We start from the raw sequence: 20,737 nt of genomic DNA, 5'->3' as shown, positions 1-20,737 counted from the left end.
ACTTTAATGAGCAGACCTGAACCGGGTAAACCTACCCAACCCTGTCTGCATTGCCTTTTAATATGAACTGTAAAATAAGCTGGTAGAATGTGACTTGTTTGCTTACAGAGTGTGTAGGTGTACCAGCGTGGCAGACACATCCATTGTGGCCCCAGACTGGAAACTCCCTTCTCCCTCCCGGCTTCTGACAGCATCATCTTTTGCTCCGTGTTTTCAGAAGGATCAGAAATGTGTGGGACTCAACTGCTAGAGCAAGGCAGCAAGAATAGCTTGTTTCAACTATCAGCAGTAGTATCTAATGGCTTCTGTTTCACTAACAGCCCTATCTTCTGCCCCAACCATGTGTCACCCCCTTCCCAAAGGTGGTCCAGTTCACAGAATGCACCGACCAAAGTAATTTATCTTTCTTTTTGTGTGGCAGCAGAACTAAACCAGAAAGGCATAGGAAGGCTTTTCTGAGTTACCTGCTGCTTATAGGATTGGCTTTAATTGCTTTCTCATTTAAATATTGCAAAGCAGTGATCAAGAACTAATATCAGACATACAGTGTTGCTTGTTGCTCTTAAGAAGGCTTCCTAATTGAAAGTAGAGATGGATAATTAGAACACTGAAATGTATTTTAAAATATTTTAGGACTACCAGTAATGCAATGCAACCTATGTTTTTCTTGTCTAGTGTCTTACGTGCTGTATATCAAAATTCTGATTGAATTAAAAATAATTGCAGAGGGCTATTACATAACAGCAAAGGAAAAATTAAATTAAGATATGAGAGAGAGGGTAATGGGTATGTTCAGAGTTAGTGGAACAGAGGAAATGCAGATTCCTAATGATCCTTGTACATCATGTTTGGTTTTATTGTTGTTGTTTTTTGTTGTGCTTTACGGGTGCCTGCTATACAACTGTTTGCAGATTCAGTGTCCTTGCAGAGGGATGACACCTTGAATCTGGTTATGTGCGTACCAGGAATTAAGCTAGCCAAATGCCCCATCATTCAGGAATTTGCCTCCAGTTTGTTGGGTACAAAGTTGCCAGTGACACTTGCTGTAGCTTTTTACAAAGCATATTTGCTTATTAGGACTGCTTTTAGCAGCCATGCTAGTCAAGCTCTTTAAGCTGCACATGACTTACTACTTACATCCTTACTAAAAAAAAAAAAAAAAAAAAAAGAAAGCTCATAGATGCTGTGTGATCACAAGCACATGATAAAAATACATCTATGAAAGTAGTAGGGGACAGAGCTAATGCTGGAGAATGTGAACATGGCCAAATGGAGAGAGCTTTTTGGAATATCACAAAGCTTTGTGTGCATCTCTGCCAACCTGGCTCTGTTTCATCTCGCTTGCACCCTGATGTCTGTTGGTATTGTACAAGCTCCTCAAATGCTGGGCTTGCTTTAGACACTGTAAAGCTGATACCTCCTGCTTACTTCCTGTTTGAGAGATATTCAGTTAAAAAGCAGATTTACAATACCTCAAGGTGGGGTTTTTCTTCTTTGTTTTGAAATTCTTTAGCTTTTGTCTGCTGTAATTGTGTTTAAGGAACATGAATTAAGACTCCATACATACTATGTGTAAGGAAAAAGGAAAGCACATGCTCAGGCCAGGAGAGCAGGACATCCGATGTCCAATCTGGCCATTTCCAGTTCCAAAAGATGCCAGGGTGCTGCACCATGACCTGATTCTTGCTGTGTCTTGAGCTGTCCATCTGTAAACGAAGGACACTGCTCTTTGAGAGTGTTATTATATGGCATAGTTAAAACTATACAGTCCAATGAAATATGTTTAATGCATTTTTCCCTGTTTGTTTTAAAAGTTACTATTTAAGTACAATTTAAAAGCTCCAGCTGCTCATCCAAAAAGCCCAGAACACATCAATTCATTACTGCTAAAAATAGAATCCATATCTAATTAGGGCAAAGTTTATCCCTGTGGATTTCTATGAGCTGTCTTTAATTTCCAGTTTGGCTGGTGGGAATGACTTCATTTGATGGTTTTGTTGTGCGAGGTGTCCATAAAAGTGCTTTTACTTCACAACACGGTGTGTATTACCTTCTATCCAGAGGATCTACAAATCCTGCATAAAGACTGAGGGTATAATTCCTTATGTAGCATATTTATGACGATTATCTTAATGCCAGAGTAGGGCTGACATGACAGTCCTTTGTGATTCCATATCTTCTGAGTTCCCAATAGATGTATCCTATATATTTTTAAAACTCTTCTCTGTAATATTCATCAGTATCATTGCTGTTCTCAGAGCTTGGCACCATATATGCTTGTCTAATGAAAGGGATAAAGTTTTTTTTGGATTTTTTTTCTTTATAATTTTGTTTCTTGTAATCCCTGAGTTAGTGTTTTGTGAGACTGTCAAACTCTTAATGATCTTTTTTGTTTAACCAAACATTTCCAGTATAATGCAATATTGATTGCATTTTCTGTAATTATTCCTAATTATTCAAGCTCTCTCTAATAGAGCCTGAGTGTGAGGAGTTGGTTTAGCAAAAATGAAATATGCTGATAAAGATTAATATGCACGTGTAACAGCCTGCTCAGAGCATTCATACTAGCATTACTAATAGTTCAATTTTTAAAAGGCATGAAAAAGAATAATAAAGGAAATAAAATGTTACTTTTGGGAAATATTTATATAAATGATAGCTCAAGGCTGAGCAAAATGAATAGCCTCACTTTTGTGTATTTGAAAAAATAAAGCTGTACTACAGCTGCAGTAGAATAAGTGAAGATTAATCAAAAGTTTTGTGATAAAATTTTGACTTTATCAAACTTAGGTTCTGGCTTCATATAGATATAGCATAAAGAAATTGGCGTTTTTTATAGGATTTTTGGGGGGAGATGAAGAGGCAATGTACACAGTGTCTTTCTCACATGGTAATGGTACATCTTGGCAGCTCTCTATGGTTTTACATTTGCTAATAGCTGAAACCATAACCATCACCAAATCATTTATCATTTTTGTTACCAAGGCCTTCCAGGCTTCAGGGAAGAAGAGATGTATTCTTCAACTAAAAAACTTGTGGGGACATTAATGCCTACCATATGGTAAATATACTTGTTAAACTGGATTTCAACCATGATCCCATTATTGTGCATCAGCCTTACTTCGTGAGCATGCATTGGAAACGTGGATAATTGAGTATGTCTGTACTCTAGAGAAGTGCATGGTAAATGTCATGGGGACTCCAGGGCAATATGTTATCCTGTGTCACCTTGGTAAGTGTTTGGGAGCATGGGAGTCTGCTGAACACTGAACTGTTGGTGTCCCCTGTCTTCTTGCTCTTATGTTTGTACTGCATGTTATCTAGTAATACTGGCTTGGTGTGTAGATCAACAGTGAACTTTTATGTCAGATGACATGACTGTGTAGAGATAGAGAGACTGCATGCAAATGTCAGCCAGTATCCTTTAGAAGGTGTAATTTGATAATGTGATTTTGAGTTGTTAAAATAATAATTAAAAAAACAACAAAAAAATTTCAAAACAAACAAAAAAACCCTCACCAAAAAACAAAAAAAAAACCCCACACCTGAAATCCACCTGTATTCTTATGTAATAAAAGACACTGTTCCTGTCTGCAGGAAAAATAAATGCAAGTTCCAGTATACAGTTTTATCAATAGCCTGGCGATGCTCTGAAGTTTTGTGCATCACATCTATGGCAGTGACTCTTCCCAGGACCCTGATAATCACAGGGAATTGAAAGGGTGAGCCAGCAGGCATGGTGGCTAGACAAGCTGGTTGCAGGGGTTCTGTCCCATTAGGGAGGCAGTAACAGGGCCTCCTTATGAACTGGGTCACTGACAGCACTCTTGGGGTTTCATTCCACCCAGGAGGACTGTCTAGACATTCATTTATTCTGGCAGACACAAGAGTATCAGCGTGGTTGATGAGTGAATTGAACTCTGCTAATGTTAATCACAGTTTGTCTTTCTCATAGACTGATGAGTAAATGCACTTGGCTTTGTAAATTTGTATTTGCCTCAAAGGCCTGTTAGCCAGCGTTCAGCGTTTGCCAGTAAGTTTCTGCTATCTGTATGGACAGGCCAGTGGTACCAACAGCTATTGCCCTTGCTGTTGGCGCATTTTCCCCTTTCCATCCATATTTTTGCAGATACTTGAAATTATTGTCAAAAAATGTAAAATTGCAGGCAGGGCTTGTTCCATCCCTATTTATTAAACGTATCTTATAACAGTTTGTTATAAGACCTGTTTTCATCCATTTGCAAGTTTGCTGAGATTCAGTCATGTGAGATGTGTATGAAAAGCTTTATAGTAAAAATTATTTGCTCGGACTGCTGTGCAAAAAGTAACAGGATGTTAAATGAAAAAAACGAAACAACCTTCCCCCACCAAACTAGCCAGTTTTTCGTAAACTTTCTATGCTTTGCCAGCACTGTTGAGTCAGCGTTGCAGACTGTTTATGCTGGATGGTGCTTTGTGTGTTTGTGTGTCTGGGGGCTGGTGCAGTGCCTGTGGGCAGCTGGTGTGTACACCCTGCTCCCAGTCTGCGGCTGGAGCAGCGCCGAGGCAGCAGGAGAGGCGTGTGTGTGTGTGTGTGTGTGTGTGTGTGTGTGTGTGTGTGTGTCGGGGGAAAGAGGAGATGTGCATCTGTGTTGTTGTTAAACAGTGGGCTTGGTTTGTTTCTTTTCTTCCTGACCAAAAGTTTATTGTAGCTCTCAACCAAACAGCACACAAAGCCTTTTTTAATATGTGTAAATACTTACATTTTGCTGTTGTGCGCCTATATGTAGAGCAGCCACTTTCATTAATGCCTTGGGCTGCAACCAAAGCATTTATGAAGAACTGTTAAGAAAGCAGACTAGGAATTGTTCTTTGTTGTACTTAGGGTTTTGATATCTTTCCCTTTTAAAAAACAAATACTCTCCTATGTAATCTTTCAAACAACATAAAACTTTAAAAATTGCTGAAGACAGCAGTTCATGCAGTGCTCTTTTCATGTGACATTTTCCTTGGTGTCCCAATCTGACTGTGCTGTTACAGCCAATTCAAAAGCCTAGGAATGGCACTCTTCCTGAAACCCAGAGAAGAACAGTATGGGAGATTAGGGTTGACACTGTTAGCAGCATGGAAACTTGCTTAGTAGTTGCAGTATTTGGGAGAGGTGCCATGGACTAGTGACTTGTGAATGAGGCTAAAGAACTGAGAATACCTCGACTTTAATCCTAGCTTTTCCACTGTGTGGGCAGGTTACTAAATCCCTTTGAGACTATGTCTTCATCTTTAAATAGGAAATAATAGCTACCCTCTGGAGGCATTGTGAGGATGTATGTATTTATGCAGTACTGCAGGTAAGCCGATAACTGCTTATGCTTTGTATTCAGCATCAGTGCAGTTGTAGTCTAACCTGGGAGATACCATCTTCTTTTGGTATCAATCATTATGGTTATAACTTTGAAAGGGAGCTTCTTTAATAAAATCCAAATACTGGAATCATGACACTTTGCTCTTTTTTCTTTAGTCTGTATGTTTTTTCCTGCTTTTGCATTCTAGAAGAAGGTATATGTTCTTGTTCTTGGCAGGTGCCTGCCCAGTTACGGTTCTGTAGCTGCCAGTGTCACAGTGGCAATTATAGTAACTTAGCTTTAAATAAGCTTCTTGGATATGGCCATCTGTGTGCGGCTGTGTAGTACCTGTTGTTCACAGAGTGGTGAATAATCGGGGATAAGGCTTAAGAGAGGCCACGGACTGGAGAGGAAGCAGAAAGGGAGTGGGCCGAGGTCTGTGGCAGGTGACTGGGTTTCCCGGCTCTCTGCAGCCTCTATTTTCCTGCTCGTGGCTGTGAGCTGCGGGCGGGAGGAGGGCAGGAACAGGGCAGCCAGTGGCTACAGCGGGCTGCTTAACCAGGTGCTTGATTTGTTGTTGTTGTTGTTGTTGTTGTTGTTGTTTTCCTTCTTTTTCAAGGACTTAGAGAATCCTATTCCAAACAGTTTCGGGGATATCCAAATAGCTTAGCTTGCCTAAGTGCGAAGGAGGAGAAAACCTTTTCCTCCAGCCTTTTGAATGCGTCCTCTCAAGGGTTATAAGCAGGCCACTCCCTTCTGCTGGGATCTGGCCATTGGGGACAGCAGGGACATCCTTGAGAGCGGCATCTCACAATGATCGCCTATGTGCACTGCCTGCCCGCCGAGCCGATGGTCGGGTGCCTCGGCAGGAGCAAGTGGCAGCCCAGCTGCAACGATGAGGAGGAGGAGGAGGAGGAACTCATCCCGCTGTATTCCAGCAAAATGGGCAACGCTCACGCCAAGCTGCCTGGGCGCCTCAAGAAAAAGTTTCTGAGCAAAGACGACAACTCCTTTTGGCCAAGTAAGATCGGTTCCTGTTCTTTAGCTGTTTTGGTCATGTAGTATTGCGTTGTCATTACTGAGGAAATAAATAAATAAAACAAACATAAACAAGGACAACACTCTCATTTCTCTTTTAGAGGATGGAGACATTGGGAACAGTTTTCTTAGAAAAAATAGTACATTTCCCCTTCAGGACACTGTATGTAAATACTGTATCTGATGGGGCTGCTGAATTGATCCAGGATGGTACTGTTTTGTGCGTTTGATATGTCTGTGTTTGAGAGGTCTTGAGCACTCACTTTCAGTTCAGTAATGCTCCTTTTCAGCAAAATGATTGTTTTAGATGAGTGGAGCTGTTGCCGTAGCACTCTAATTGAAAGCCATAGGAACAATCAGTGGATGAAAAGGCGAGGAAAAATAAGAAAAAGGTCTAACAGGCTCAAAAGGTGCTTAATGCAGTTGATGAGTACTTATTTTAAAAAAACAGTCTGCTTTTGAATAACCTTTGATCTAAGGTTATTTTCCCTCTGAATGTGAGAAGAAAGAATTCCCGAATTGTGATGACTCTCCTTTTTTAATCTGAATAGTTTTAAGTTGCACTGGCAAATACAGATGGGAAGTAAGGAGAGGACAGACAATGGTAATGTTCAGCCGGTTTGTTTTTAGCCTTAATGCTTGCCTTCCCTTCTTCTCTGGCCACCTAAGCAAAGGCACCCAGCTGTTTGTGGAATGGTTGCTCAGAAAAGTCTGTTTAAGGGTGATGGGGGAGAAATTTCAGAAGACAAAGAAAGCTTTTCCTGCAAAAGCCAGTTGGCTGGCTATCTTGTGCCAGGTCTTTTGGGGGAAAAAGAAAAAGAGAAAAAAAGGTACATGAGTATATTTACAATTGTATTGATTTTTCTTTTCCTCATTAGTCTCACACTGACTAGCTGACAATGGCTCGTTATTACCAGGAATTGAAAAATCCCTATCTTGCCACATGAGGCTAACACTGATTAGCAAAACCACCTGTGTTTTGTTTTTTGAATTACCATATTCTCCATTCATTACTAAGCAAGCTTCATTTGATGTTTCTTCCCGTAGGACGAGTGTGATTTACTACATTTACTACATTTGTTTCAGGCCTTTTTCAAGAGGAGGTAATTATTTGTATTGCATGGAAAGAAAAATTCACATCTTCTGCTGAATTTCTGTATTTTTGAGCACAGCGGCAATTCTGGTTCGTTCAGAGGGAAAATGAAAATTCTTCCTTTATGAAAAGCTATTTAGTCACTCTCAGACCTGGGGAAGCCCTGAAGAGGTTAGGGACTAGGAAGCAGCTTCCAGGGATGTTCTTAGGGAGGAGGATATGGCCCTTCTTGCTCCAGACAGCCTGAGGTGCGTGTATGTGTATCTTGGGATTTGTCACTCTTGCTGGGTGACAGGGTAGTTCATTCCTCCGAAGTTGTGACTCTGACTTTCAGAGCTGGTTCTCATAGTGCCCTCAGAGGTGTTGCTCAGAGCATTGTGAGCACCTGCTCTGTTTGAATCTGCTTCTCCTGAGTGTGGAAATGGGTTTGAGGAGCATGGGTAAGGTACTCAGGAATCTCTGCTCCCTCTCTGCAGCCTGCCTCCTTTTTCTCTTTGTGCTGTCCATAGGGAAAGCATTCCCTTCTTTCTAAAATGCACCTGATTGAAATTATGAAACTTTTCAGAAGATAATTGAAAATTGTGTGCATGTGTGTAATTTCATTGGTTTATAGTGCAAGACTTATATAAGCAATTGAATTCTTTGACGTGTGATCTAACAAAGCTATTTAATGCAATTTTTGGTACTTAGCAAAGAACTGTCACATGTTTCAGACCAAGTTTATTGCTGTATTCCTTTTGTTGAGTTTCACTAATGTCTGGTATGACCCCAAACATTTAATTTGCTCTTTTCTGAATTCCAGTCATCGGAGTTCCAATCAATTTTTTTTCATTAAAACAGTGAATGACAAGAATCAGTCACCGTGCTTCCCGGCCTGACTTTTCCCAGGAGAACCTCTAGTGCTTCAGTGGTGGTGTGCCACCACAGTACAAGTGGGTGCATGTGGGACACCAGCTCTGCCTCACTGGTTCCTTTCTTGCTCATTCCCGGTCCACAGAAACAAAAGAATAGCAGAGAATTAAGCCATCAGTTAAAAGTGTTATGGGTGGGACAGGTACTATTTCTCTTTGACATAGGGAGGCTCTGTCACTTTAAACTCTGTTAATGTTTATTTTAAGGAACAAAAGTGTTTGAGAGTGGAAGTGCTTTCTGGGACCAGGTCAAGTGATAACTGCAGAGCACAGCAGGGGATTATTGACTGGGCTTTATCTCTGTTGATAAAGGCCTCCCTTTGGGGTCCTTATCCAGCATCATGAGAACTGCACTTGGAGAGGTTTCACAGTGCTGATACACTCCACAGAAATGCTCCCAATAGTGTTAGGGTTGCTTGAAAACATAATACAGTCAAATTATTTGAGCTTCCTCATGGGCGGGGGAGGCATCCTCATTGAGGGGATCTCAGTAGTTTGCAGCAGTAGTCGTGGCATTCCTGCTACCAAATAATCAAAATACTTGTGGTTACCATTTTAGGGTTTGAGGATTTTTTTTAAGCTGTAGCAATTATTCTGATTAAACTGTTAAATTAGTCATATTGTGAAGTGAAAGTTCTGCATTACCAGCTCAGCCTTGTTCCAGCTTCTGTGATGCTCTTCTTCTGCTGTTCTTTGCTGCCAGATTGGGTGCAAATAGACAACGTAGGATTAAAATCGGCCGGAGTGCAGCAGTACATCCTTCAACAGCCTGTCTGCCTGCCAGAAAAGCAGCATTACAGTGGTGTCTGGGCTGTCACCATCACATGTTCATTCACAATTACAGGCAAACTCCAGTGGAGCTGAGTGTTTGGTAACTGGTTTTCCTGCAGCAAAGTTAAACTGAGATACTCCACTGACCAGGTTTGGCAGAAATGTCAGAGGCTTGGTTTACTTTGGTTTAAATGCCTACTGAATTGAAACATGAGGCAGTGAGACACTGCTGGCAGTGACTGCTGCTGAGGGAGGCTGTCACCTCCTGCTGGTTAGAGCATCACCTGCCTCTTGTAATTCCCATTGCCACTTGATGTTTTATCAAATTTGCAGAGTTTAAAGGTGTGGTGTGCTCTCGCCAGCTTTTTGTGATGATAAAGTTTTGATAAGGATTTTCACGGTTTCTTCTTTCTTTTACAGATGCAGGAGCATGCCAGTGGCAATATCAGATTACTTTCAATGTTTGTTAAACAGTAGCTTCAGTTATTGGGATTTTTTTCTCAGTGTTTTGTTGCCTCCCAGCTCATGAAAGAATGCTTTCTTCATCTTTATTCATATCTGTAAAGCCAAGACCTGTCTCTGTGATTTGTGTTTCGTGAAAAACATAAAGTTTGAAATAATAACTAAATCTAACTAATAAAAAACCAACACTAAATAATAAATTAATAGGATGTTGTGAACCAAGTTGGGTGTTTTATTATCCACTGTTTGCTATGGCTTTTTTCCAGGTTTCTCTTCCAATAGCTATGAGATTTAAATTTCCCAATACAAGGATGTTATTAAAAAAAAACCAAACTAGAATCCTTGCAAACTGGGAGGATTCATTCTTTGCTTTCTCATTTAGCAGTGGGAAACAAAAGCTGAATTGCTTTCCATCTCTGCAAATTCTGGGCCATGTGGAGCACTGAGCCAGCCTTTGTGGCCTTTTGTGCCCTAAGTGACACAAGGACTCAGTCTATGTGGTGAATGGCTGGGACAGCTACTTACAGAGCCTGGTGCAAGTGTCTGGCCACCCTCGTTCTCAGTTTTATCTGCTGCATCCAGCTCATACCATAACAGCTGACATATCGGATTGTACCAGATAAAGCCGGTTTCAAAACAAACTGGTTTGTTTTGAAAAGGAAAAGTAAATTAGATCCCATTTTTGTTGCATGTCTAAAAAAGGGGAGGGATTTCCCTCTCCCTCCCCCCTTTTCTCATTTGTTTTTAATGTCTTTTCTTATGGCTGAGGTTTCTGGAGGTTTTGTTCATTTGGCTTAAACAAGCCGCGGTAATGTCGCAAAGCAGAGGAACTTCTCCATTTGGACAAAATCACTTCAGGTCTTGAAATAAATAACAACTCTTCTGGTGTGTATTTCTATATGTGCATTTCTTACTCGCTTTGCTGCGTATTCTCTGCATGTTCCGTAGGAAACAAGCCTCCCTGCCTGTCCTTTTCTGGATGGGCCGTGGAGGCCCAGCGCTTGGTCTCCTATGTCTTTTCATGCATCAAATGCGAGAGTGATGTGGATGAAGGGAGGGATTAAGAAGAACTTGGAATATGATGGGTCAAAAGATGTTAATGCTGGGTTGTTGTAAAACACTTAAGTGAATCACTAATATGAGTATTAAGGTCTTCTTGAGTTTTCTTGCTGAAAGAAAACATTTGGCTAGCCTGACTGCTCACTGTTAGGTGTGAACCTGAGCTTGCTGTTGCAAGGAGCCACAGGTGGTGGACATTTCATTCCTCTCTGCCTGTGAGCAGACAAGAAGCCATGTGTGGTACTCAGGAGCACAAGGAAGAGGTGGTGAGGTTTTGGTATGGAGCTCATTGACACCACTCAAGTGCATCTGGAGGACTGTGAAAAAATAGAGAGTTCAGAGACATCTTTCGTGTAGTGTGTTTTGCGACTGGGCCAAGGGAGCATCTGCTGTAGTTATGGAGGTAGAGCAGCATAAGTGCAAATACACATGTGAAGCAAGATTAGAAACCCTGTGTCTGAGCATAGTGGTTAATGGTACACTGAGTAGGTTCTTCAGTGCTTAATTTGATGAAAGCTTCTGGGGTTTATGGATGCTGGGTACAGTATGTTTGCAGGTCTTACTGCAAGCTTGTGAAGTCAAAAAATGGTTTTGAGTGCTGTCAGAAAATCAGAGCAGATTATAGTGGAAACATAGTAAGGAGAATGTGAAACTCCACAGAAAGGGCACCCTTTAAAGGAAATGGTTATTAAAAGTCTGATAGATTACAACAGATTTTTAGCCCTCTATTGGTTCCCTCTGTTGGTTTAGCCGTCTATTGGTTCCCTAATCCAATGATCCATCATTGACAAATGCCTGTGCTTGATTTTCAAGATTTGCAAACCTCTGCTTGGACACAGTTGTAGATCAGCTCTGCTTTTTTTACTCATTCAGAGCCACGTTCTCCATCCTATGGGCTGTGATACTTAAAAGGTGCTCATTCTCTGAAATACATCACTTTTGTCCTCCACTCTCAGTTGCTTGTGCAGACATCTCGGAGGTAAACCAGACTTGCACTTTGCTGGCATTGGAGCTGGTAGCATATATATATATATATATATATGTGGTTTATTCATACCTTGTACTGTTAATAAAAAAAGACACATTTAAAATAATCTCAAATGCCAATAGGCTTAGTGACATTTAAGCATGAGTGATGCTGTCAGTCCATCCGCAAACAAAAGCGGAACGTCTTAATTTGTCTAATTACGCTCTAACATGCAGGCCAGCTGCTGCTGTGAACAAAAGCAGTTGATCACACCATTTTATTAATTGCATATTAATTGCCACATTCATGTTAACCATATGGGAGACAGTGGAGTAGAGTGAAGGCTACTTAGTGATGGAAAAGAGAAAATGTACTGGCAGAGTGGTGTCTGCAGGGGACAAATCTTAGAATGATAGGGTGCCTGGAGCTCGTTGATGCAGTCTGATTTTTACAGTAAATCTGGGTTTTTTTCACTCATCTAAATTACTGTATTTAAAAGTGAGAGGGATTTGAGTAGAAAGGATTGCATCTTCCATGGTGACTGCATATTTGTGAAAATACTACTGTGCAAGTTGGTATTGAATTTGTTTGGTAATTTGCAGAAGGCAGCCCTGCTGGCACGTGGCCATCTGCCTTTGTCTGCCTGCTGTGCTGGTGGATGCACCTGCACTGCCTGGAATCACTTCTCATAGGAGCAAGACTGGAAGATCCAAGAGGAGCACAAAACTTGCTGGGTTTTATATTTTATGCAATTTTGCTCCAAGTATGGAGTGTTTTTAGATAATGGTAGTGAGTCTTGAATAGAACTGGATTTCTTGGAGTGGAAAATTAAAACCTTGACATAGGTGGATTAACTGGTGTAAAATAACCTACAGCAATAAGCAAATGGTAGTGGCCTGGCCCACTGCATTTATCTGGCATCAGATTGCCTACTAGGATATTTAATGATATTTAATTTATCTTCTTGAAAGTGAGACTTGAGAAAAATACCCTCAACTTTTTTTTTTTCCTTCTTACTTTTTGCTATGTGGAGGCAGCAGCCACTCCCAGCAGACGTGCAGCAGTTCTGTTGGGTAGCAGGTGCAGGCTGGCGTAGACGTGAAGTGATTTCTGTCCTGTCACCCCCAGACTGACATTATCACGGTCTGTAGAGCATCTCCTTCAGCAGGGCTGTGGGGTGGCTGTCTCCTGCCTCCAAGCAGCACTGTCCCACAGGCGGGTATGCACAGTAGGGACAAATTATATGATATGTGCAAAGAAGGCTTATTGGACTGGGACTTTTTAAAGTCCTCAAGGTCTACCTTGAGTTAATTTTCTCTGCCTTCTCCTTCATTTCTCTTTAGAAAGGAGAGCAAAAACCCATGTTATAATTTGTAAGCCAAAAGGGCAGCAGGTTTGGTAGGAGGAAGGCCCAAGGGCAGCTCTTTGCTTTCTTAGAAAAGAAGTAATGAGTTAATGGCAGATCAGATAGAAATATGTCTACTGTGAAAAGAAAGTGCAGGACTGGACCTGGAATCTACAGTGATTTAGAGAACTCAGTCTTGTCAGTCAATTAAATGTTTTTGCTTGTCTTTTCTAAAATGAATATTTCAATGTTAAAAGCTTAATCCCACCTCATTGCCAACAGATGGCATTTTGCTTGCATTTCTTATATCTCTCAGAAGAGCTGGGATTGAGAGAGAGTGGCTAGTTAAAAAGAAAGAGAGAGGGTCAGAGCCTTTGTTTTAATTAACATGTTGTTCCAAATAACCTCCCTAAAAACATTTTTCAAACTGTATCGGAAGGCACTAAAGGAAACACAAAGAGTCAAACACTTAAGAAATTGCTAATGGGCAGTTGAGAGGTAGATGGGATCTGATCTAGTCTAAGAACATGCAGTGCAAACCAAACAATAAATGGTGACATTCTTATGCCTAAGCAGAAATTGGGGCAGAGGGGTTGTTGTGGGTTTTTGTTGTTTGTTTTGTTTGTTTTGTTTGTTTGGTTGTTGTTGTTGTTGTGTTTGTTTTTTTATTAAGAAAAATGCTTTAGGTGGCTCGTTGCAATTATGTCTCAATTGGTGCTGTACTACAGGGCAGTGTGGAGTCTGGATTATAGAGATAAAGCATGATTGGAAAGGCACAGCTTGAATTTTGGATTGCAAGCAGTGCCTGCCATGACAGCAGTTACAAAAACAGCGCCTGATGTGTGAGCTGACCAGTTTTGACTTGGAGTCATTGGAAGAGAATAAATGTGAAACCCCACGATGCCACCTCTCCAGTCCCAGCGTAAGGGTACTTAATCAGCCTCCCCATGTCTTCTCTACTCGGGCAGGCAGGCTGGGGCCTGACAATTACTAATTTAAAGGCAGAATTCCCCAATGCACTGCTTGTGGCTGTTAGGCTGCAGCTGCTGGCATTTGCTTGGAAGCTGTATCTCAGTGTACTGGGGACTGACTAGATCACCAGTGAGGCCTGATCCCACCAGCTGAGCACAAACTGGTGTCGCTGGAGAAGACACAAAAAACTTGTGAATGCTGTGGTTGAAAGACAAGTTACCTGTCTATGATGGCTTTTCCATGGCGATGCTCAGCTAGCTGCTCTGTGCGGGGTCAGTGGCCATGAACTGCTCATCCCAAAGGTCTCATCCCCTCTCTGACTGGATTTGAGCCACAATGACTATGGGGCAACTTTTCCTCCTCTGTTTCAGTGCTGTTACTTGTTCATTGTCCTTTATGTGTTATTATAGGGAATTTAAGAACAGCAGCGTTTCCCACACAGGGGTTGCAGAGCACATTTGACGTTGCCCAAAGGCATCAATAGGAGTTTATTAAACCATTTCTGTGCTGTTTTGTGATGTGTTCCTGGAAGGGTGAATTAAACTTGGAGCTGGGTAGCATCTCCAGAGCATGTTTGGCACACCTCCTAACTGAATGATCCTTCATAGTTCTCAGTGTCTTTAACCAACCTGGCCCTCCTTCTGTTTGTCAGACATTTGCCACAAACACGATGATATGGCTAGACCAGGAACAGTGGGCTGCTGTTTGGGGGGAGCAAGCAGGTCCCCAAGCAGATGCTGGTGGCAATGTTAGGGTAAATAATTAATAACATCAAAGGAAAAGACACTGCTTTATGTCCAGTAGCTGAAGGTGAGCAGTTTTTTTCCTAGGTGCCATGCTAATTTGTTCGGGATAGGTGTAATTAATCCAAAGAGAAGAAAGATGCTAATTGCCCTGATTTAAAATGGAGTATTTTCAAAGCCTTATAAGAATGCAGTTTTTTAATTTATTTGTTCCTGGAGCCAGGTATATGCTCTGTACAGAATATTAGATGACGTGGGTTTGTCAGGTACTTCTAATGGCTGCAGTTTCAAGTATGTTCTTCAAACCAGGTATGGTTGAAAAACAAAGATGTAAATTGAGTTTTTGTATGCATCAGCTTAGACAATTCTTTGCGTGATGGCAAAGCACATTAGGTGGTGCTTGTGTCTAACTGAGATGAATTGGGATTGAAGTTTTGTAATGCTGCATCAAAGCATCCTAAATGGATGCTTTGAGATCTCCAAAGTAGAGACTACTTGTGTCATTATCCATCAGGATGGGAAAAAGGAAGAGCCTTTTCATGCATATTGAAAAAGGAAGAGCCTTTTCATGCACATTGCATACCAGTTTTGGGAAAATACTGCTGTGGTTTTATTGACTGGTTTTCTGACCGTTTATTTAAATTGGCCCTGATCTCCTACCTCCTTTATGTTTAAATGGAGTCTTCTGCTCCAGGGGTCAGCTCTGCCCTGGAGCGGGTGTAAAATTTCACACCTGATTCTTCCAGACTTATAATACCATGGTTCTTCTCTTTTCTGACTAACTAATAATGAAAAATGCTCTCCTGTTTCAATTCTGTAATAGCACATATGTCAGTAATTAAAAGTCATCTGAACTAATCTCTATGCCAGAGTTGAATTTGGAATGTTGTGCACAGTGTTAAAATGCAGCTGCTGGGATACACAGTAGTTTTATCAATTATCTTAAGGTGGCAGGGTTGTTTGCTTAGTAGTAGTTAACTACTGATATTTCTTTGCCTTGTTCTTACTGTTGTCTTAACAGCTTCTGGAAGGTTTCAGAAATGAAATTTACTCAGCTTATTTTTCTGTGGGGGAAACCCCATGGTATTTCTACCCAGAAAATTATTTTTAGGGTCTGTGTAGTTGTGTCTGTATTTATTTGTGTATTGTCTCCACTTAAGTGCTGGAAATCTGATTTGTAGTGTACCTCCTATTAGCGGGATGATGCATTCAGAAGCTCTTCCAAAAACAAATGGGCAGTTTTAGTTAAAGAGCTGATCTGAATTGTGGATGCACACTTGGATTTCAGTTGTCTTCAAGTGAGAGCGGGGGGCAAGTTACTCTGAAGACATGATGTCAGGTTACACTGCCTGTGGTTTGTTCAGGGCAGGAGTGGCAGTGATGGTGCTATAGCTGCCCACTTTCAAAGGTTTTCACATACAAATAGTGAAAGTACTCAGAGAAAAAAATTTAAAACTAGCCTCAGCTGTCTCAAGTTTTATATTTACACTTCTTCAACTTCTACTTCAGCTCTTCCAACAAAATGCAAATTTTTCTGCAGTTTGTGTTTTGTACTTAGTGGGCAAACCAAAGATACCAAAAGAGACATTTTTACAATTAAGAATGGTATCTTTCATTTTAAATAGTGTATGTTAAACCCCTCGCTGTGTTACAGCTTTTCTGTTTGGTTGGGTTTATGAAGCACATGAGGATTAACACAACAGGGAATAACTAGTTTTTCCTAAAACAAGAAAAAATGTAGGTATCTGCAGTGGGGATCCTGAAGGAAATGCAAGGGATCTGCTCCCTTTCTGTCTGGCAGGAAATGGAGGCAGAAAGTAATGCAGATCCCCTCAAAATGGGAGGGGAGAGAATCTGCATTTTTTAATATTTTATATTTAAATCTGCATTTTGATGAAGAAGATTGTGATTACTGTTGTTTGCCTATTGCCTACACATACTTATTTATAGAAACCATTGCCACAATACTAAAATGCACAATAAACAATGTCCTCAGTAGTGCTTTCTGGAGATGCTTGGTGGCAAGGCACCTTTATCACTTTAGCATCACTTAAACTGTTAGATGCATTTTGCTAGCTACCCAAAGAAACACAACTATTATTCTGTAGTTAGTGCTGATTCACCCTAGCATGTTGTGAGGTTTGGGCCTCTAGATTGTGTATGAGTAATAAGAGATCTCTGAAACCTAATCAAACCAGTGCTAATAAAATTGTAGATTGGTATTCACATTATAAATGTGGAAAGTTCAACCGATTAACAATAGTAGTTCTTTCATTTGGTTTTATTGAGGACTTCCAGTAAGATGATGGTGACCACACAAATATAATCGTAAAAATTATTTTCAAAATCCGTTGGTATTTGATCATGTCTGAGATCTGTATGGCCATGTCCAGCCAAAGACGTTCTCTGGAGATTGTGTGGTACAGGTGTTGGTGCAGTTGTTTCCCTACAGGTTGCTGAATCCTGCAGTAACATAATTATTAGGTCACTGTTACAGGAATTCAATGCCTTACTTTAGTGTAGAGACTTTTATTTCAGGGAAAATTGTGACTTTAATTGGAACACACCCAGGTTTTTAGATTTTGTCAAAAGTCTTAGGGATTTAGGAGCAATAGCAAATGTCCATTTATTATTTGTGAGCCTTTGCTTTTACTCATCATTTTAGTATTGTGTTGTACAGATAACATTTTTTCAGGTAAAGTTTTTGAAAGTTTCTGGTGAACAAAACTCTTTTTCAAGTTGCTGTGGAAGACAGTAAATGGGTGCTTGATTTTGACATGAACAGTTGTATGATTTTATGCAGGTTGATATTTTCCAGGGAGCTTAACTTTTTTCATTTATAGACCGTAAAAGTTCTTAGGAAACTAGGGAATGTCCTTGTCTAATTTTAAGTGAGTGTGCCTCCAAGCTCAAATGAGACCCACCCAGAATTTATTGCTTGTCAGCAAAAAGACAAAAAACAAGAATTTGTGACCCTTTATACCAGGATAATCCATATATAAGTAACAGTATGCCAGAGAGCAGTGTTGGGCAGGGAGGCCAAGATAGGCTACAAAAATTCTTTCTATGACCTTTAAATAAGTGAAATGAGTAAGGGAGCATGTCCCCTTCAGGACACCCATAAGGAAAATGCAGACTGAGATTAGTTGAAGATGTCTGTTGGATATTTGTGTGGATGCCAAAGAGCACAGCTGCCAAAGATGGAATTACAGGGAGATTGTTTGGGACAGAAGTTCAGAAATGGAATTGTTGCAGTCTAGTTTTGTTGGTTGTGCTCCTCATCCTACAAGATGATTCTAATGAGAAGACTTGCAAACTTGTCTGCCTGATATTTTTTCCATCACTAATACAGAACAGAAGGATTTTCTCTGTTGTGCACTATTAAGGCAAGTAAGGGTCGAGATCTTGTAGACTAATTTACTTGCCCCAGCCAGTTTAGATCAGTTCTTTAGGATAAGCCATAGCACAGGAGCATTCAGGTGGATTTGGAATTTAAATTGAGGATATTTCCTGGTGACATCCTAAGAGGGTATTATTCCCTAGGGAATGAGAAAAGTTCTCGTCTGGGAGCTGAAGTTGCCTTAACTGGGGTTCAGCAACGGCCAAAGGAAAAAGGATTGTGCCCTGTAATTCAAAATAATACGAAATTGCACATTCACAAAACGTTTTCTGTTCTCTTGACTGCCATTACTGTGTGGGGAGATGCTCTAACCAAAAGAAACTGCTGCTTTGTCTGCCGGCAGCCCTGCCCAAATGCTGCCTTTTCTCTCTGCCGATGTGTTTGCATGATAGAGGATCCTGTGGAAAGATGTTTTGAATTGTTAAAGGAATGAATTAGCTTTATTGTGCTGTGACCTAAATAGGATCATCAGATCAATCAGTCTGCTGCTTTTCTGTCCTCTCTGGCTTAGGTTGTGTTGCTTCTCCTTCTCATCTTGCTCCCTCTTCCCTCTGCCCCCGCCAGGCAGCCCCTTTCCCAGAGCCTGCAGGCATAATCCTTTATGATCTTGGATAAAGGAGGGCACAGCCGGGTACCCTCTTTTCAAGCAATACCTGCCCCGTAATAGCCCTCACAGGCTCAGCCCTGACTCCCCTGCCCGTGCACTGGGGCATGGGTCCTTCTTGGTGTGTTGTTATGGGGTCTTTAGGATAAAACACATTTTCTTCTTTGTTCCCACTCCCCTGTGCATTCTCCTCCTCCTCTTCCTCCTGATCCCAGGTTTAATGAATTGTAATTTCTCAGTAGCCAGGGCAGTATCGCGCTTCACCAGGGCTGAGGTTGCCTTGAAAGAGGCCATTGTGAGCGACGGGAGCTGCAGACTGGAGGGCAGCTGAATGCGGTGCCGCCTGGGACAGCCTTTGTGGAGGGAGCACTTTTGTTCTCCTCAAAGATGCCGGGATGGGATCTCAGAGACGGAGAAACCCATTCTGACCATAAATTATTGGCTCCTGCGCTCTGCAAGGAGTCCCTTTAGGCACCAGCAAATGGTCGACAGCGTGGGTGAAGGTGGCCAGAACAGGCACAGAGTTTGGGCGTGAGTTTTGAAAATACTTAAGGTGTTTGGCCTTTCTGATGTTTCTTCATGATGGAAGTCTCACCTAGAAGTAAAAGTGCAGCTTTCAAAGCTGGGTGGTCTTGGTCTGAGGCAGGCAGGAGCCTTGTGACCTGCAGGAAGAGGTTTAATATCCCTTCTTCCTCAGTTTCAATCTTGCCCTGCAGATGCCTGGGTGCTCTGTGCAGCCTGGGGAGGGGGTGCGTGGGGGTCACTTCCATAGCTGCACCCCTCTGGACACCACAGCTGCTCAGAGTGGGTGGGTGGGGATGACAGGGAGCAATCTCGAGCATGTCCTACACAGACACATTCCTGTAGGCATGCTGGAAACAACTGCCCTTCAGCAGCTTCTTCCCTGCGAGCTGCTGTAGGGTGGCACAGTGGAAACTTATTTAGAGCAACTGAGTGACGTGTCTGTAAAAGCAAAGGCATCGATTTAATTGTTTTGAGTACATCTGCTTGCCAGCATTTCCACTTTCCCTTTTGTGCATTGAACAGAGACTCACTGGAAGAGCTCTCCCAATGCAGTTAGTTCCTGGCTCAGTTGAGCGGTTTTACTTTTTCTTTCCTCCTAAAATGTCATAAATCCTACATAGTTTTTAATGGAGGATTTTTTTTTCCACTGTCCAGATAAAGTTGCTAAGACCACAACTTGAAGTTTAGGTTTTGAGATGATGGCATATTTTAGTAGTTTGATGCATGATTCCCTTAATGAACTTGATATATTGTGTGTTGGGCTTACCTCTCCTTCATGAAAGTAAGGTGGTAACGTTTGTTTTCATTTCTGGGACGGAGCTGGAAAGCATTGCTTTAGCTATTCTTCTGTTTTATTTGTGGGTTTGGGTTTTTTTCTTTTAACTTAAGTATTTTCTAAATTTTGTGCTGCAGGTATGCATGGGCTGGTGATTAGGAAGAGAACGCTGATTCTCACTGATTCCAGTGTCCCTATGGACAGCTGCCCCCGGGGCTGCTGCCGGGCAGCTGCTCTTGGCTGTGGTTAGAAACGATCCAAGAACGACACTTTTCAACATTTACCATTTTATAAAGCTTCAGCTTTTTCAGTGGATTTTGTGCATTGGTGCTAAGGTTCAGGGAGAGCACTGGGTTGTGAATGGGGGCTAGACACAAGAGCCCCTCTCCCCCAGGGGCTGGCTGGAAATATTTCCGTGGAAGCTGAATATTTCCAGATTGTTTCACAGGCGCCGATGTTTTATGCCACTGTGAATGTGGAGGGGTGGCAGTCCCAGATGGCTGTCGTGGAGCAGGTCAGCTGGAAAGCCCCTCTAAAGAGGGGATAGAGCAGGGAGGGAGTGAAGGAATGGCTAGAGCGTTTCAGGCATGCCATGTGCAAGCAGGCGCTCCTCTTCTGTGTGTATGTGGCTTCTCCTAGAAAATTAGAATCAGTTTAACCACTCAGGGATTAAAAACTATTATAGTTGAACTAAAAAAGGGTTTTGCTAATGAGTTCATTACACAGTTGTGGTTTTGAGGATGCTGTTTGA

General features: G+C 41.6%; 1 protein-coding gene across 4 annotated transcripts in view; it reads left to right on the top strand.

Annotated features, from left to right (window-relative positions):
- The window catches only part of NHSL1 (NHS like 1), a 177,983-nt gene that overhangs the window by 101,492 nt on the left and 55,754 nt on the right, over positions 1-20,737 (top strand). The window contains exon 1 of one of the 4 annotated variants that reach the window (XM_066178963.1): positions 6,108-6,342. The exons of the other annotated variants lie outside the window; for them this stretch is intronic. Within the exon in view, the coding sequence (XP_066035060.1) occupies positions 6,135-6,342 (208 nt within the window). The 5' untranslated portion in view covers positions 6,108-6,134. Of the gene's footprint in view, positions 1-6,107; positions 6,343-20,737 lie in introns of those variants that run through there. 4 annotated transcript variants of the gene reach the window in all.

The sequence above is a fragment of the Chamaea fasciata genome, unplaced genomic scaffold, assembly GCF_029207755.1.
Source record: "Chamaea fasciata isolate MVZ Bird 193981 ecotype frontalis unplaced genomic scaffold, bChaFas1.0.hap1 SCAF_3, whole genome shotgun sequence".
In the NCBI taxonomy this organism is placed as follows: domain Eukaryota; kingdom Metazoa; phylum Chordata; class Aves; order Passeriformes; family Sylviidae; genus Chamaea; species Chamaea fasciata.
This window is presented reverse-complemented; position numbering and strand designations above follow the sequence as displayed.